Below are 19107 nucleotides of genomic sequence, written 5' to 3'. Positions count from 1 at the left end.
AGATTTTGTCACAAAATAAAATCCTGCGAAGAAAATTTCCCTCTTCATGAAATTTGTATTGAATGCAAAACTGACTACTGTAATATCGAACCAATACCATACTGTTCCACCCATCAGAAACTTTTGGAGTTATGAAATACAGATTAATGTAGGATTTTAGAAGAATTATCATTTAATAATTATTTTATATATTATCTCTGTGAATTAAACAAAATAGTCAACTTAGACTGGAAAATAATGAAAAACGCATCCCTTTCCTCCATTTCCAGGCTGCTGATTTCTGAATCAAAACAGCATTAATTGATGGACTCAACTAAAGAATAATATAGTCTAAGAAGAAAGAATCAAGTTTCAAGAGCATTCCAAATAGATTAATCAGTTAGCAGGTGCGTTTGCACAAGAAACCCAGACATAATACTTTACATAATATTTGAGCTTTTCCTTCAATGGGATAGTTTGAATGTCCCGGGAATGGATTTAAAGTCTAATAAGAGTAAAGAAAATTAAAAAATGCAGGTTTCCAATTATTGTGTATTTTCATAAAAACTTTTGGGACAACAGATTGCATAAAAATTCAGTTTTTGAATGACTTCAATTTTTGAGAGAAATAAAAAAGGAATACTTACATTTCTTATTAGTAAAAAAATAAATTTACAAAGTAAGAGGATAAGAGAGAGATAGATCTTTTCTCGTCGCGAATTTCCGATTAAGCGTCATCGTAAAATTTCTTATATTTTTAGAATCCCCAACATAGTACTGTTTGCCGTTACATTGCTTGGGACGCAAGCTTCAAGTGTGAGAGTCCGAGCCATGTTCTTTGCAAGAGCCAATCGTATTAGTTTAACCTTTTCTTCAAATTGGCTAGAATACTGGGATGTTGGACTGTCCAGTCTTTCAGATATCAGTTCCTCTAGACAGTACAAAAACTGACAAGTGTCGGAGTAAGAGAGGATTGGTTCCGGTTCTGAATCCAGCAGAGGTAAAGCATCCGTTAGTAATGTTAACCAGAAACTGGAAGGAAATAAAATCATGAGTCAATCTCTCTAAAAGTAAATATTGGGCAATTTTTATTTCTAAAGATAAGAATAAGGCTGTGCACAAGATATGAATTAATAGAGCATGTTGCACATTCTCCCTTTAGAATTTCACATAGAATACAGTTCGCATAATGACAATTTCAGAATCAATTCAAAGGAGATGATTAGCATTTAGACTGAAGAATAGTCAAATGGATGATAGATAAGCATGTGAATTGTAAGCACTTACATCGAGCTTGGTTAATTTTCAAAACAGCTACTGCAGGAATTTTTCCTGCGTGAGTCTTACGCAACAATATATGTGGTGGGGCATTATAATTCATACTTTGTCTATTGGCCCAGAAAATAAACCACTTAGCTCAGTAGTATCTTAAATGAGAAGTTCATAAATATTTGAAAAATTAAGAAAATTGATGACTAATTTTCAATTTTACTAACTTTTAAAATGAGTGTTAGAGAAAATGAATGCCTACACAGAAAAATAAGTACATCTGTGGGCTGTACCCAGGTCCAGGTAGTCTTTTTCTAAGTTTTCTATGAATGAAAATGAATATAATTTATAAGATCCCTCATGCAGATAAATCATCATCAATTTTAAAAACTCAAAATTATTAGTACGAACAGATTGCGATTGGACACACGAATCGTTCAGACATAAGCGCTAAGATTCATTATAAAACTGAAATTCTTAGTACATTGATTATTAGTGTTGCACCGAAGAGCATATCTCTTGGGGGGAAAATTGTCCTCGAATGCGATTTTTCCCTTTTTATTGAGAAATTTTGTTTTACTCTGAATTTTTAAACTCGTTTGCAAAATCACCTTAACAATCTCCAAAGTAATGATTTTCTGAAAATACAAATTTTAAAAGCTACACTACTTTGACTGGATGAGAAATCTCATTGACTATATTTTTAAGTATCTCACTGTTGATAAGTCTTCGTATCCATGGCATCTTCATTGAATGCCATAATTTTTCATACCTGCATACTTACTCAAATTCCTCTTACAGTTCAAGACAAACTGAAGAGGTACAACAAATATATTCTTACTGTTCCCCACTAGAGATATTATGGATATCAGATATTTCTTAGTATTGGCACTCAGTGCATAAAAATAGTAATTGAAATTTGAAATTAAAAGAGGGCATGCTTTAGAAAAATATTGATGGTGAAAGTGCAAAACCAATGTATCTTCATTGCAGCAGGATAGTTTGTTAACAGAGAAGAAAAATCAAGAAAGCGCTCAAGGAATTGCGTTAACTAGTCTTTTAGAGCAGAAAGATTAAAAAAAAACCAACTTACTATTTAGGTGATAATTTTGAAACTAATAATTCAGTTAGCAGAATAGCAGCTTCTTTTAATTGGTTGTTCCGGTAGTGCTGATGAAACTCGCAGTATTTACCTGGTAAAAGAAACAATTAAAATTAAAAATTGATTAAAATTAATAAACAAAAGAGAGAGTCATTAATGGTGCCTGCAAATCAGAATAACTGGAAAGAGTAAAAAAGAAAAAAAGAGGGAAAAAAATTAGGAAAGAGTACTGTTAAGATAGAAAAGATAAGAACAGAATATGAAATTTTACCTAAGAAAGTTAGACGATCACAAATCAACATTGCAGACCCTAGATGATCCAAAATGTCACTGGATTGAAAGACCCCATCTTTGTTGTACCTCTGCAGAAATAGATCAGCTAAATGAGTAGCAAATGCAGAATCTTGAGACCGAAAAGCCCACACCAATGCATTACCAAGGCGATTCTGTTTCAACGATCTCATACCAAGAACTTTACAAATGCTAGCCACTGGAAGAAAAAAACAAAAAGAGGCAAATATAGACATTCAACTGCTGCTTCTGTTATTACTGAGGAAAATATGATGTCTGAAGTTTTCTACGGACAACCAAAACCTAATCCAAGATGTAGTCCATTTGTTATTCTTTCTGTTGACACACTGAATCAAGGAAGGCTGATCTTTAAAATGTTTCATTACAGACTTGCTTCTAAATTTCTTATATTTTAGATGCTCCTTTAATTATTCTTCTGCAGTGAAATTCACAATTTTTAATATGAAGATCTAGGCCTAAAAATAAAGCAAAAAGTAGGGGAGGTAAGTAAAAGCTTCACTGTTTGATTGGCGACATCAATGAACGGACATTCCCGCTAAAGTTTTTATTCAGTTTGACCATGAAAAATGATAAAATACTTTTTGAACAAAAATATATATCCTGCAATAGTGATTTTGTTAAAAGACTTTATAAAAGCATCTTGGAAAGTCATAGATTAAAACAATCTCAATGCTGATAAGAAAAATACCCTCAGCCACCTTTACAACATTTCTATACCCCTAAGCTTCACAAATACTCAATTGATAAACTTACCAACATCTGCCATCTCCCTCTCTTGAGCGATCTGAATAATCCGTTTAGCCCGTGCCTCATTGTCAATCGGCAAGGCACTGAGACATAATTCAAGCCGAGCCCTGCCTTCAGAAGGACAGTGATCGAGGTAAGTGACACCAATTTGCCACAACGAATGATGTGACAATAGGAGTGTTCCGTAATCGAGTAAAAGTCTTTCGTCCAGCCTCTGGATGGAATCACTGAATAGACATGAGGGAGGGTGTCAAAAAAGATTAAAAACGATCAATTTTAAATGAGAGAGAACAAGAAGAAACGATTGAAAGAGACTTGAGCAAAATTACATTCAGAATTTTTGAAGATTGTAACGATTCATAAAAGTTTGCACTAAAATATTCAATTTAGCGCATGATGCTGTAAAAAAGGGAGGACGCGCAAGCGCCTGACATGAATCATGGTTGAAGCTTAAAATAAAATCTGATACAAGGCTTTATATGGAGGTGATTACATACATTATCACATAATCATCTGAAAGCATGTGATTGGTTGAAGCTAAAAGAGTGCTTGTCATACTTTGACGTGAAAGATAAAAACTAATGAAGATAAGGAAGGGCCTACGGACAAAAACTGAGAATTCTGAAAAGAGAGACCAAAAGTTAATATGAAACTGAGACTCTAGGAGGAATGATAGAAGACAAAAAAAATCCTCTAACCCCATTTATTTATCGAACCTAGGTTTTTACCAGGCCCTTTCCTTTAACAGGTTTGACAAATGGGTGTGATCCTCAACTTGTATATCAAACCTAGGTTTAATCAGTTAGCCACTTGATCAAACCTGGGTGTGCCCCCGTCAAAAGTATTTCAGCCAGAAGTAAGTTTTTCATTGAAAAATGGGTTCGACCATAACATGTATGTAACGCAATATGCAGTGTAAGAATTGGCAGTCTTTCAGTTTCATTTTAATATACTGGGAGCCAAGATTGCAACTTAATCCGAAGGATCCACCAACTTTAGCCATCCAGATCATATGCTTCACACCAAATTTTCTGATTTTCCCACTCTTATGAAGGAATGAGAGAAAAAAAACGATGGTAGTTACTTCTGAACATTGCCGGATTGCTCCTGCCTCACATTTTCCATGATTTGCTAAATAAGAGATCAGGCATTTTCCCAAGCTTTTTAATTAATGTATCAGGTGCTTATTACATTGAAGTTTGGGCATTTTCTGACTTTTAAAAGAGAAAATTCGAGTACTTCTCTCGGAGTAAAAGTTTTCTACCCTCTGAACAGAAAGAATGAAATGTCGACGGAACATTGTATTGAGTCAATAACTATTGACAAATCTTTTGATCGCCAAAATAACTCATCAGATTTTGAAAAATGGTACATGAACTAGATCCTCACCTGTCTTTAGAATAGTTCTTTTCAAAGGAGATGCGACCACATAAATATAGCAAGTTGCTCAAATGGGATACTGCCCAGCCACTGTCAGAGGTGAATTGTAGTTTTTGGATGACCTGGAAAAACAGGGAAAAATTCAGAACGCAGTCTTGTAAATTTACAAGATTACAAATGATACAATTTTAGTTTTGAGATCTGGTGATAATTAAACAAATAAATAAAAAATAAAATAAAGCTGTCCTACGCTCATGGATTGTCCAAAAAGTACTACAGTGATTTGCTACCCAAGCATTCAAGTCCACACAACTAAATGAAGTCATAAAAATCAAATTATTGACTCAAAAATGAGACCAAGTTCAGCTCATTTAGTGGAAAATTCACAAAATTATAGCGGTATTGAGTAGGTCTCTTCCGGATTTTAAGATCCTTTTTTAACATACGTCTTCCAAGTATTCTGAAAGAGCATCAAGCTGACTTTAGATAACAAGGTCGTAAAATAGGTCTGGGTCCACGCTATCTTGGAAGCAAGAACCATAAATCCTGATGGCCGATTTCCAAATGATTATAAATCTTGATGAGAGGCAAATTTTTTTTTACGATTACCTGCTGTAAATCAGATTCAAGAAGAGCAAGGATCAGCACATCCAGTAGCTTCAGACGTTCTTGGCCCCCGTAAGCATTGATACATTGCTGAGCATGATAGCTGAGATCATAAGACTTCACTGTTGGATCGGTGTACAACAAAAGAGCAACCATGTACTGATACCAGGTGCTGCAATATTTGCGAATGACCTCTGTGATACTCTCATCTCCGATCACAATCTGAAATAGGTAAATGGTTTTTTAAACTAATTACTTCTAGCAAACATTCACAGGGTGTCTAGTATTTTTTAATTTTGAAAAATCCTCATATTTTCCTGATATTTCATATGATATTCCTGATTTTTCTTGTAAAAACGACTCGTAGCGACGACTCCTGGCACAGTAGGCAAAAAGCAGTAAGACTTCTCTGCAGAGGAGATTTGCGTAAGAAAAATTCCTGATAAAACGTCTGATTTTTCCGATTTTCCTGATCTTTTCCTGATCGGCCAAAATTCCTGATATTTTCAGGTTTTTCCTGATGCTAAACACCCTGATTCGGCATCATCCATATTGCCTACTCTTAGTACCTTTGAAACTAGTGCGCTACCTGTAAAAACAATTATTCCTGTTTAAAAGTTCTAATGTATCAACTTACAGAATAAACCCCACTCTGTCAGTTTGAAGGATTATGGGCTGAATCAAATACATCATAGAGCTCCTTACAGAATAGAGATTGGAATAGGTTGATGAAATCAAAATTCTGTGACTGATTGAGGGTCAAACATGTACAAAAAAATCAGACATGTGGTATCATTTTTAGGGGCTGTTTTTGACAAGGATTTCATTACTTTTTCATTGTACCAAACAGAGTGAGATGGTGGCTGAGACAATAAAGATTGTTATGTGAATTAAAAAATAAGTTCAGAATTCTAAAACTACACTGTATTCTAATGCAAGCTGAGAATACTAGTAGGTTTTCATACCGTAGTCTACAACATGAAAAGTGTCAGTTGAGGGGCAGAGTCAGGTGAGCAACTCAATCTGTTGTTTGAGGGTTGATTGGATTCGGTGACCCAGTCCTTTGAATGTGCCAAAAAACCTGCGTTTCAACCCTTAAACAATAGATCAAGCCATTCACCTGACAATCCTCGATGCCACTTTTCGTATCATAGACTATAGAGGGCAGCATGAGGTTGGTAAATTAGCCGATGTTTAGAACTTGCCTTCATGATGGTAAGTAAATGTTTTTGCGATGAGAATGTCCCAGAATGAATTTCACTTTGAACAGTTGATTGCCATGTTTTCCAACGAATGGTAAACTCTCCGAGAGACAGTCCTCCATACACCTAAAAATTACACATCTCATTTCAGCTCACTATAAAAATACTTTCTCGATTCCACAAGAGAAAGAAAGAAGTTAAACATTAGATCAAGTGAAATTAAGGCGAACATGATGGCACCATAAAGCAGGAGAAAAATAATGCATTTCTACAAAAGAAAACAAACTATTATTTGAGCCTTTCTCTACCATCTATGTCTTCATATCCTATTTCCTGTATCAAGGCCCATACATGCCGATATATTCTGACCAACCAACCGCTGTCTTGTAGTCACTTGTTGGAAAAAATTCTGCATTCATTACAAAATCTTGGTAATCCTTGAATAAGGAGAAAGAAAGATCGTTACTAATGAACACTTTGGGAGGAAAGAAGTTTTTTAAATAAGAAGGCTGGGCACTTTTTGAATTTTTCCTGCAACCAAAAGAAAAAATGGTCCAGTTCAAAAATACTCCATAAAGGCAAGGTTGAAAGTAAAAATTTCTTGAGGCATGATATATTTTTTACTTAAAAAAGAAGAGAAAAAACCTGTTATTCATATATTTCACCTCCCAATTATACTAAGCCACTAGGATAAGAAAAAAATGAAATCTCAGAGAACAGATGGTCTGGCTTTGATCAGGACTCAATTTTCAGGTATGGCTGATCCATTGACTGAATTTAGGATTCTTCAGGTATTTATATTTGTCACCCTCCGATTTTAATTACTTTTTTTGCATTTCCATAAAATATGAATAGGATAAATCTTTTTGTATTTAGTCAACTTCGTAATATCTTAATTCATGTGCTAGTCACAGTCACAGGAGCATACAATAAAGAGACTACGCTAACAGAAGCAAAAACCACGGCCATTTTTATGACAACAAAGCTGTCTCAGCTGTTGAGTGTCTCAGTAAGTAGTGTTAACATTTGCGATTTGTTATACGGTGGCGTTCGGGCAAGTCAAATGATAACAGCTGTTCTCACCTCGCAATAAGGTTGCCAATCGACAACAATGTGATCATCTCAGTAAGTAGGAAGATGGCCGCGCAACTGAAAAAAATGTTAACATAGGTTCTTACGGAGCTTTCGCTTCTGTTGGCGTAGTCTCTTTATTCTATGACAGGGGTTACCATCATTACCCAGTGACACCATTAGTAGAGGATACATTGGAATCAGAATGTTCCTGGCAATATACCAAAATTTGAATCTCTAGCGAACAGGTAATGCTATGGTGAACACTATCAACAGCCTGCCTGGCGGTGAACATGTTGAAATACTTTGATCAAGGGACCTGTCTAGTGGTCCATTTTTCTCTCTAACTGAGGAAACAGAAAACCTGTGAGAAATTGCAAAAACTTCTCCACTTGGCAGAAAGTGTTTAGTTGGAGCGGAAAAATGGAGACACAGTAAAAACTGATTTTGAAAATTGAAATGCTGTAAAAAGAAGTTTTAAAAATGAGAAAGTCTACCCCGGTCAGGGATTAAATGGCTTGTTTCTTTGAAAAACAGAGTCTGTTCATTAGTACAGAAAGAAAGAAAGAAAAAAAAACCTTTTCGTCTAAGATAGTTGAGAGAAAATTAATGAGAGAACTGATAGCCATGTAGAAAAAAAAGCCTATGTGCTTGGGTGATTGAAGTGTGAAAACTTACACTGTAGACAGGCCTGGAGCGCAAGAATTTATGTGCTTGCAAAAATGGTTCAGTGTCTGCCAAGGAATGCAATCGGAGTAAAGCACGCGAATGTTCCATATTGCCTTGGAGGATTAAGCCAATAATGGTATTCCAATACTCCGGATGCAACGTTTCTGCACCACTGGATGTCAATTCCCTCGAGCCGGCATATCCTGTGAGGATGGTATCTGCAATACGCTCATGTTCTGAGAAATGAAACTTGATCCAGTCCGTGAGTTGTGGTAACACAATATCACCTGAGGCAGAAAACTAAACTTGTAATTTGAGGAGGTAAAACTGACGGAGAACAATTCAAAACAGCTTTTCAGAATTCAGGATAAACGATGAGTAGAATCAAAACTTATGAGAAATTTGTAGGGTTTTCCTGAAAGTTTGACAGGGACTTTCAAAAACCAAAGGAAATTTCAACAGGATTTAAAATAACTGCAAAATAGAAAAGTCCTTGCAATTTGCAAACATACCTATGCAAAGAATAGATACACAGAAAAATTTGAAAAGCATTGTAATTCATAGAATTTTCACTCGGAAACTACTTGAAAGAGAATTCAATATTCTACAATGATATGGAAGTCTTGACGACACAAAGAGGACTGATTATATGAATAGTCTACACGAAATCACTGAATTTTATGAAATTTAAGAACTGTTAGCATACCTGTATGGGGATATTTTCCTTGAAATTCAAGGACTTTTGAGAATTTGATAATTCGAATACAAATTCAAGGATATTAAAGGATTTTAAGCGCTTTCAAGCAAAAGCTAAGTGAACAGAGAGCAATAATAAAAAATCAATGTGAGCAATAACAGACTCACCTGCAACAACATCGACGTAGAGAATTTCACATAGATGCCAAACAAACTCGATGTTATAGAAAATCGCTACATATCTTGAATAATATTCTTTTTTCTGTTTGGTGGATTCTTCTTGTAAATGCTCTATGCAGTCATGAAGAATCGACCTAAGAACATTGATTAAGATTAGAAATCATTGACTGAGAGAAATAGCCTTCAAAATACTGCATGATGAGTAATTGAACTGCTCTTTACTTCTTTTCTGTATTTCTTTACTTATTAGAAACTAGCTTTCATTGGAGTAACCAAAATTTATAGGAGAAACTTTTCTATAAATAAGTAAATAATATTCATTCCCCTTAGACTTGTTGGTACTTCTAAGCAACATGTGCCATTAGAAATAAATATAACTCCTACCTCTCCAGACAATCCTATAAAATTAAAAGTAAAAAAATTGATATTCACAGTGTTATAAAGGATTCGAGTTGATAAGTTACATGATTGCATTTACTGATTAGTCCCTGTGATGTCCGGAAAACGCACATAAAACAGGGCAAAACATGGTTAAACACTGAGAAAAAACTAAAAATTAGGGTTCAAACATTTTCTCCTGAAAATTTGCGCTCAAGTATTTACAGTTGACATCAATCTGCAAGTGTCAGATTCATGAGACGATGAGTCGCATTAATTTTTTTCTGGAAGATCATTTTACATATAATGAATACCTACACCGAGTGCAATAGAGGGCATAAAACACCCCCCCCCCCCCCCCAACTAGAGAGTCTTTTCATTATACAATAAAATTGAGAAAAAAAAAAAAAATCGAAAAAGCTGAAAAGAGGGCTGAATGGAAAATTAAGGGTCGCCACCCAGCATCACATCGGTCAAATAAGACTTTTGATGCGCACGTATGATACATGCAGGTTCAAGGGGGAAAAACTTTACAAGATGAGGATAAAAATGAAGTTTCTCTATCTGCATCAGATTTCTGAACATTTTTTAACTTAAAAGGGGAGGCTGATTATAGTTTCCTTCATGTAAGTATCTGTGTAACTGTTTGATGAGCTAAAATGAGAAGAAAAACAAGCGCTTCATGTTGATTTACCTGTACTGTCTACTTAATTTGACGGTATCTGATCTTGGTTCCAAACCAGTGGCTGGACGTATTGACTGACCAGCAATGAATAATCCACTAGCCTCATTAACAAGTTTCCTCACAATGGGATCGAATAACACCACATCCTGGCGCAAGTAATGAACCTTCGAGTCGATTGGGGCTACTCCACTCCGCGAATCTGTGACAGGTCGATAGAAATGCAGGATTAGAGATTTATAACTTTCATGAAATGGAGATGTATCTACATTTATTTTCCCATTATTTCATTTGTATAGTGAAATGATGAAATTATTTGATTTGTGTGAAGGGAGAGATTACAGAAAAACCATGTAAAAGAACTAATTTCCTCCTGTCGCCTGATTCAGATAAATGAGCACTAGCAGGTGACTCCCGGACTACATACCTCAGTTTGTGAAGCTGTAGACTTCCTATCATACTTTATTTTTGAAAACTAGGAAGCTTTAATCAATGTCAATTCTTTAAGACTTCCTTGATTTTTGTACTCAATGCGAAAAAAACTTCAAGAAATGATGTTGATTTGTTCTCCTTCAAGAAAATAAAATGGAGGCAGAGATACAACTGAGAGGTACAATATCGCGAACAATACATGTGGTTTGCTAGTTCCGCTGTCAAAATGTGACCGTTCATTAGAGAAGGAGTACTTAATAGAAAAATCAACCTTTAATTATCAGAATTGCTATTTAAAGAGAGTATAAAAAAAAATGTGTAAAAATTGCATTTTAACCTAGGATAAGACAGTTGAAAGTAAGCAGTTTCAAATAACGTAAATTTCAGCGAGCTAAGTACCTACTTAAGGTTTTCATGCATCAAGTTCAGATTTCAAAATTAGCAGAATACGTTGCAATATTATCATCTCTTGACACAAAAATAATCCAAACTCCTCATAACTCAACCTTAAGGCTACTTGAGACAGTTTCTTTTACCTGCCAAAATATTATTTTTCAACTTAACTTGACAAACACTCTCCTTAAAAATTTGTCTGCAGACGAGAATTGAAAACGTCTTTATAATAAGGGACTATATGATATTACTCTGGACCAAATTATTGAGAGTTTCAAATGACAACTTTAATGAGACTTGACTTACCAGGAGAATCTACGGTTTTGTGTTCACATGCATGGACAGCAAGTTTATCAATACCAACCCATTTGGCTGCCAGTCCAACCTGATTGCACGCGGGATCGGGGATTGTCTGAAAGAAAATGTAAAATACATGAGTGCTCTATACATGAGTAAAATACCTGAGAAAAATTTTAAAACAAATGCACCATAATAATAAAACTGCATGGTTCATATTATTTTTCCCCCGACATCTAAAAATACAGGAAATATTCAGGGGGAAAAATTATGGCAATTGCTTGAAATTGTTCGATTGCAAATAATGTGTTCAGAAGCTTATCATGGCAATTTTAGCAGCTTTACAGCGCTTTCATAATTTCACGAACCCTATTAGGAAAAACTTTTGGAACTAGTACGTATGTCCCCAAATGATATACTTTAAATCGTTTGCTTCTTTCGAGTAAATGAATTATGGGTCAAAAATGAAAACAACACGAAGATGAGACTTAAATGTTCTGATTTTACTCTCTCATGAAGATGGAAGGTGATATGAAATGTTAGAGTGAATCCTCTGTGTGAGTTATTTCTTAGCTCTTTTTCTGAGCAGCCCTCAATTCTGAAGCCCAATTCACACTATCAAACTTTTCATCCGACATAATCAATAAAAAAAATGGATGGAAAGTTGAACAAAGAAAAATGTGATTAAATTACTCTTCAAGGAACTTTCCATTCGATTGGCGCCGCCAATTTGATGCAAAATTGAAAGAAAAGTTGAATGTGACATCACGTTCAAGTTTCCATTCAATTTTTCATAAAATTGTCATTTTCTCGTGTCAGTAATCACACTTATCAACTTTCCATCACGACAAGTTGCATTCAAGGTTGAACGCAAAGTTTGATACCTAGTGTGAATTGGGTAGGTGTGCTGAAGATACACAAATTTCTTGGGTGTGCACAATACATGTCAGACCTTTTATGTAGATGGGATTTTAATCTTTTTCTTTTAATTTATATATTTATTTAAGAGGAGAAATATTCTGATTCAATGCTTTTTTATTTGATTATGACCCTACGGCTCACAAAAATAATCCTCCAAAGTCCAGTTCTAATAACTCATGATATTGTCTGACCTCCGGTAAAATTTGTCAGGCAGTTTGAGTAAATGCCTGTTAAAGTTTAACTAGCAGTCAAAAAGAGGTACCTAATAGCTCTACAATGTCGCACCTGGACCAGAACCCAGAAACCCCCAAAATAGTATTTTAAGACTCTTAAACGGCAGTGTTAGAACTGGTCTAAAGAGGATTTGTTGTCTCAGATTCCTGCATGCCCTGCCATCATAATTTTTCTAAATTAAGTTAGTTTCAACTATTTTTGAGACCAAAATTGCAATTACCAATTCACTGCATATAAATTGCAAGAATTTCTTAGCTGATTATTTTAAGATGCAAGCATTCAGCTTTTGGATTTGCTTAGCGTTTATGCAAGCATTTCAAGCATTGTCAAAATCAGTCCACAAGAACTCTTGAATTAATTTTAAGTGTAACAGTGCACCAATCCAATTAACCCCACCAATTTAATTTTTATAGATAAAATACTCTGAAAGTTTATATTTATCTTCTCACAGACCAATCAAAGTAGTAGAGCTACCTCCATGAATGTGAATTAGAGGTGACTTTTCTCAACATTTAGTAAATGTTTCTGGAAATTTCCATCAATGTGTGACAGGTTTTTTGTCTCCAGGGAGACTTAACATGGATGAAAAATTTGATGCACAAAAATCAAGCTGGATATTTTCAACTTTTATTATTTGGGAAGCTCTAAGAAAATCTAGCTCGATTTTTTTTAAAGTATGAGTGGCACACACAGAGATTTGAAATCCGAGAAATTTCAGGTTTCTTCTTATAGTTTCAGCTTAAAATCAAAATAAACACAGGAAATTTTACAAGACAGTTAAATTTATACTTGTTTATTTATTCCATGTTGAGGTGAACAATTCTAAGATATTAAGAAACACTGTTTCTTTTACACACAAGGAGTCTTCAGTGAAACAAGTGATAACCATAGAGCATTATATTAGATCCAAAATCCAGATTTATTGATTGTAATTTTTTCTACAAAATCTCAAGACCCCCCCCCCCCCCTAAAAAAAAAAAAAAAAACAATGGGAGGGGAGGAGATGGTGTACCTACACAAATCTACAGGAAATTAGAGGGTACATTAAAATAATTCTTAATAAAATGACTTAGTCGGTACATGGTTCTTTCTCATTGATGTTGCCATTTTCTGAAGCTGAATTTGCCTTTCCAACGGTTTTGTCAGTTAATACAACAAAATAAAACAAAAGGCAGAAAAAAGGGAACTGCAGAGCAGGTGATCGCACACTTGGGACCATTAGACGAGACTGTTGTCACAAATCACAGAACCTCTAAGAGGAGAAAAAAGCACACCACTAGCTGCTTTCAACTTCATTCAAGTGCTTCTCATACATTTTGAATGCATGAACCAATAAAGATTAGGTATGTCATCAAGTGTCACTGGTCTAGCACAAGATAATTCTTATAAGGCTTGGTGAGTTTTTTTTTTTTTTTTTTTTTAAATAAAAAAAATACTATGCTGATCAATTAAAATAATAAATTGCAACAAAAGTTAGAGAAGACCAAGTATTAACAGCAGCATTAAATAATTGCTGGAAAGAAACTGAGGGTGAGAAAGAAACATTTCTTGGGTGCCTTACTATGACTTACATTATTTCAATATTAGAGAAGAGCTCACGACACCATCAAACAGAAAATTGAACAACTGAGGAGCAGTATTGATCGCAGACAAAGTCTTTGAATTAATTATACTTTATGAGCTTTTTTTTCTCTTTAAAATATTTTCTTCTCAAAATTAGAGGATTTTCTGACCAGAGGGCTCTTGAATCAGGTTTCAAGGATTTACTTTTTTGACTTGGTCCATTCAATATCTAATTCATTCTCATCACAGTTAACTACATAGGAATGAATCATGGTGTCAAACTAGCCTTTTTTAATTATAAGGGTATAACAATAATGCTGAATGTAATGATTGGGTGACAAGTGACATGAAATAGACTTAGAGATAGGCAAATGAACAGATCATAAGAACTTATGAAACTTCCGAATGAATCACTAAATACAAAAAGGGCACATGTCTAGAAAACCAAATTGTTCAGGAGACACAAAAAACTGTTTATTTCGTGGTAGATATTTTTTGGAAAGTCGTTATGTTTAAAAAAATATCTACCATGAAATAAACAGTTTTTTGTGTCTCCTGAACAATTTGGTTTTCTGGACATGTGCCCTTTTTATATTTAGTGATTCAAATAAAGTTTGGATAGTAAAGGGTAAATATTTAATCACAAACTAGTGATGTTGATACATAGGATTTGCTACAATTAACAGTCGAATGATTCTCACACCAGAGGTAGCAAAAGCAGAATGGGATATGTACAATATCTCTATACTTCGAGTTTAAGCAATGAAGATGAAAATAGCACAGATTTTACATTAGGTCAATTCGTGATTCACCTGAACTTATAAATAAGGATAGGATCTACATAGAACTAAAGAAACTGTCATAGTGAGGGGAGAAAAGAACAAAAAAGTAATGAAAATCAGCATGGGATTATTGAGGAATAATTGTTAGAGCAAATGACAAAAAAATATCTATGCGCTGCATATTTGCTATTAATAGGAATAACTGCTTTTTTCACATTGAATTAATGCATGCATTATTTTGATTGGAATTTCAGTTGAAAATGGGACACTGTTTCTATATAGCTCTTTAGACATGTTCAGACTTAAGTCAATAGGAATTTATTGATGGATTCCATTCTACGATAATATTATAATGATATCAGACCGCACAAGGAAAAATGAACTGGAAAATTAGGACTTGGCATTGTAGGAAAGTGGCAAAAACTCGATACTTCAGCTGCATTTTACTCCTCTTAAAGTTTCGTGCTAAATGAACAGCCGTGTCAGAAATCATACCTGCTCCTAAATAATTTTAGATGGGTTTTAAAAATTGAGCCTGAAGCCAAGGTGAGGGCCGACCACAGGCGAAACGCATAACTCCCTGTTCTCCTTGATATGCTAGACTGGATCATAGCTAAAAAGTCCCATCACACTGAGGACGGCCTTTCCTTAAACCATATAAATCAGAGGTTGTTAAAATTTTTTGAAACATTTAACAATGATCTGCAGAAGATCAGCCCTTTTCAGCAACTAATACATGACATAATGTATTGCTTGACTCCCTGCTTCGTGAAACACTGGTCTAGACTCTGACTCTTCACCTTCATATTGCATAATTAATAAACTGCTTTTTATATCCTCAAATTTTAATGTGAGGTTGGTTAATCTTGCGTCACAACAGTCCAAAAAACCTGAATCACTATAAACAAGGTGCTTCAGAGCTACTTTTCAACTTCACGAAAGAAAAATGGTACCATGAAGAGAGTACGAGACATAAAATATACAAACAACACTAGCTACACAGTAAATTGACAAGGGTAACCTTAAGCTTCATTTTCATGGCTAGTCCATTTACTACGCAAGAACGAAGAAATATTCTCGTAAGCTACAAAAGTGATAATTGTTGATGGAACCACCCGGATTAGACTAGGAGTAAGACCTTTGTAAAAACCCTTCCAGCCTTCTCTATCATAGGTTAATTTAACACAGTGTTTGAATCCTCTGTATCGACGGTGCTGGTCCTGCAGCCTTGATCGAATCACCTGGTATGGGAAAGTAAGACTTGAGGCAATGACCTTAGATACAGCTGCATACAAAATATATTCCTTAGTATCAAGTTGTGAATTGATTGGTCTTCCTTGCCTAACATTGGATGAACTTTTGAACTCTTCGTAAATCATAAATTGAATTGCTCCATGAGAAACGCCCAGCAGACCGGGCAAAAATCCCTTGTATAGTCCTCGAAAACCTTCTTCTTCACAGATTTTGGCCATACAGTCTCTCATGCCTGCATAGTGAAGTTGAGGATTTTTGTTCTGTTGCTGCTGAAGGCACAGTCGGGTTTTGGTTACCCAAATGGGGTTTGTTAGGGCAAGCGTCACTGCACCTGCTGTTGATGCAGCAAGCATGTGCTTGAAAGGTCCAATATCTTTAGTTGCATCTCCGCCTTGCATTAAACTCTTCAGATCGCTATAGAAAAGGAAATAAAAACCCCACGAGAGACCACATCCAAAAAAGTTTGGATAGGCACCTTTAAAAAAGCCCTCCCAGCCTTCTGTTCTATAGATTGATTGTACCGTTTGCTTTAATCCTAGGTGCTTGCGATCAGGAGTCCTGTCATCACATACTGAGAATCTAATTTTTAGGAGGTCGAGTGGATGAAGAATGAGAGTTGATGCAACACCTCCGGAGACTCCTGCGACAAAATGAGTCAACTTCACATAGTCTACAAAAAAAGTTTCTGGAAATTCTGGAATGTCCTCTTCATTCTCTTCAGTTAATTTCATGATGTAATGGGTAATGCTTTCATACACACAACACTAAGTCACTTGGTGTTAAACTATCCTTGAACTCCAAAGAGTCGGGAGGTTGAAGTTAGTTGAGAAATAATAACAAGAGATGAAAACGGCAAGCGAACTGACGAATCTAAGGACGAATTTCAATCATTATCGAGGGAATGAACTTTCAACTTCAGGCACGAGACAGGCAACCTGCGTTCATGAGAGACCGGAGACATGCAACATAACCTAAAAATGTAAACACGTAGAGGAGTAGAATAGAAAAACTAAACGAAACTTACAATGATTGGAGCGCTTGTTTCTGCTTTTCTGGCAGGACGAACCATGCTGAGTTAATTTAACACATAAACTGATATTGATGATCGGCCGAGCGAATGTTAAAAAGTTAACTAATTCATTACGCGCATTCTGGCTTGGTGATGGAACGTTGAGGCTGTGGCTGGTTGCGGCTTGCGGCTAGAGTGAGAGTCCCTTGCGGCAGCGAGAAAATGAAGACGAAATGAGATCAATTATCCTCACAGAGCTTAACTTTGGTAGAGCAGGAGTGAGAATTTAGAACAAAATCTACGATATGAAAGGGTAGTGGGATAGATAGATCCATATTTTGAAAACGAAATTTGACGTTCGTGAGGAGGGCTGAAGGAGACGTTGACTACGGTAACAGTGTTGTCTAGTTGTCAATAATTTTCATAGATTTTTGTAATTTGAAATTTCGATTGAAAAAATCAACTTGAAAGATATTGCCTAAAAAAAAATTGAAGTTTTACTAATGATATGATGGAAGTCAATCTCCTTCTCCTTCTTCATTTGATTCGTTCGGTAATAGTAATAGTAATAGTAATATCGTTGTTGTAAATATCTAAAATGCAGCTGACTTGGCAAACATAGACTATAGTGTAGGGGGGGAGGATTGCCGCGAAAATGAAGGAGCACCATGTTTACCATGACCATTTTATGTGGTTGCATTTTGCAGAGTTATTGTTGCATGCATGCAAGGTCAGGGACTGCTGGCATGGATGAATATATACTAGCTGGAGACAGGATTCTACTAGACAGGACTTGTGAAGGAAAAGGAGAAGGTCAACAAATCAAATCAGGTGAGCTCGCGTATTCTGACTTATTTCGGTCGATTTTGTTTGATTCGTAATCTCAAGTTTTAACGTACAGATCAATGTTCTAATATATCTGTATGTATTGACATGCACTGAAACCATTCATTACGGTCCCAGCATTGTTGTCTCTCTCTTCTCAACCGTGAGCTTCAGATGAAAGTACTCGCACAGTCTGATGAACCTTATTTTATAAATAATTGAAGACTCAAGACACAAATATCATTCTCATCTATTTCAGTCGCAGGTACACGCTTGTTCAGTAGACGCATCATAACTTGTCAAGTCATTCATGCTGACGATGTATTAAAGAGTGATCCATATTGAAATTGACTCTCAAGTATCCTCTTAGGTGTGATGCATTCACTGGCCACCATACTTTTTGCACTAAACCTATGGATCTAATTTCCACGTGCCCTAGAAGATCCTTTGCCTTGATTTTAGTATGACATTAAATGCAAGAGTCAAGATGTCAAAGTTGCTCTCTGGACTGACAAAAAGTTTAATAATTGGCCCACAGAGCAACATTCAGATAGTACCATTTATGAGTGAGAGCACATGCCCAATAAGTTTAGACATTTCTAGAATTCAATAGAAGATTGTTTGACGTCATGTGTACTTGTAAAGTTAATGGGAGAATCAAGATCGCGGATCTTCGGTCACAGTCTAAAAGTGTATAAACTTATTCAGCATGGACTCTACCATGGACCAAGACTTAACCTGTGCCCTAACATACGATGAATGAGCTTCGAGGAATACTTAATATGCATCAACCAAGAAAGACTAGGTACTTTTGAGTCTGAGTTCAACTGACTTCAGAATGACACCTACACGTTCAGCGGAGTAAATTTTGGGTGTCTTACCTTCAGATTTTTCCTCAGTAATGAGATTAACATTATAGAGGCCACGACGAAGCATTTCAGCATTCAACAGCAGCTGATTTTTTCATCAACCGATCATTATAAATGGACCGCGTTAAACAGAAAGGAACCAAGCCACATGAGCGATTGCCAAATTTGATCGGGCAATTTAATTTTTTACATGAAAACGGTTATGCGGAATTTTGTGCAAATTTCAGTGAATTTCCTCCATAATACAAAGCAAAT

The 19107-nt window shown here is 35.5% G+C and overlaps 2 protein-coding genes across 2 annotated transcripts; both read right to left on the bottom strand.

Annotated features, from left to right (window-relative positions):
• Positions 1 to 511: 511 nt before the first annotated feature.
• Positions 512 to 17568, bottom strand: Nup75 (nuclear pore complex protein Nup75). The gene is made up of 12 exons (XM_019059865.2): positions 17174 to 17568; positions 11405 to 11510; positions 10286 to 10475; positions 9202 to 9347; positions 8347 to 8624; positions 6601 to 6723; positions 5399 to 5617; positions 4799 to 4911; positions 3416 to 3636; positions 2622 to 2840; positions 2342 to 2441; positions 512 to 1011 (listed from the first exon to the last, which is right to left on the bottom strand). The coding sequence occupies exons 1-12, from the start codon at positions 17216 to 17218 to the stop codon at positions 729 to 731; spliced, it is 2043 nt and encodes a 680-aa protein (XP_018915410.2). The 5' UTR covers positions 17219 to 17568; the 3' UTR covers positions 512 to 728.
• LOC109042896 (solute carrier family 25 member 32) lies at positions 13328 to 17155 on the bottom strand. The gene has a single exon (XM_019059866.2). It carries the CDS (start codon positions 16878 to 16880, stop codon positions 15918 to 15920), a length of 963 nt encoding a protein of 320 aa, XP_018915411.2. The 5' UTR covers positions 16881 to 17155; the 3' UTR covers positions 13328 to 15917.
• Positions 17569 to 19107: the final 1539 nt, after the last annotated feature.

Source organism: Bemisia tabaci, chromosome 6 (genome assembly GCF_918797505.1).
Source record: "Bemisia tabaci chromosome 6, PGI_BMITA_v3".
NCBI classification, from domain to species: Eukaryota; Metazoa; Arthropoda; class Insecta; order Hemiptera; family Aleyrodidae; genus Bemisia; species Bemisia tabaci.
Note: the sequence above shows the minus strand (reverse complement) of the source record. Positions and strands in the feature narration are given on the sequence as shown.

Coding starts and splice junctions, on each gene's coding strand:
- Nup75 (XM_019059865.2), bottom strand. CDS start 17,218: ATGGTTCGTCCTGCCAGAAAAGCAGAAACAAGCGCTCCAATCATT. Junction 9,348..10,285: donor AAATTAAGTAGACAGTACAG/GTAAATCAACAT, acceptor CAATGTTCTTAG/GTCGATTCTTCATGACTGCA. Junction 5,618..6,600: donor ATTTACTTACCATCATGAAG/GCAAGTTCTAAA, acceptor TACCTATTTCAG/ATTGTGATCGGAGATGAGAG.
- LOC109042896 (XM_019059866.2), bottom strand. CDS start 16,880: ATGAAATTAACTGAAGAGAATGAAGAGGACATTCCAGAATTTCCAGAA.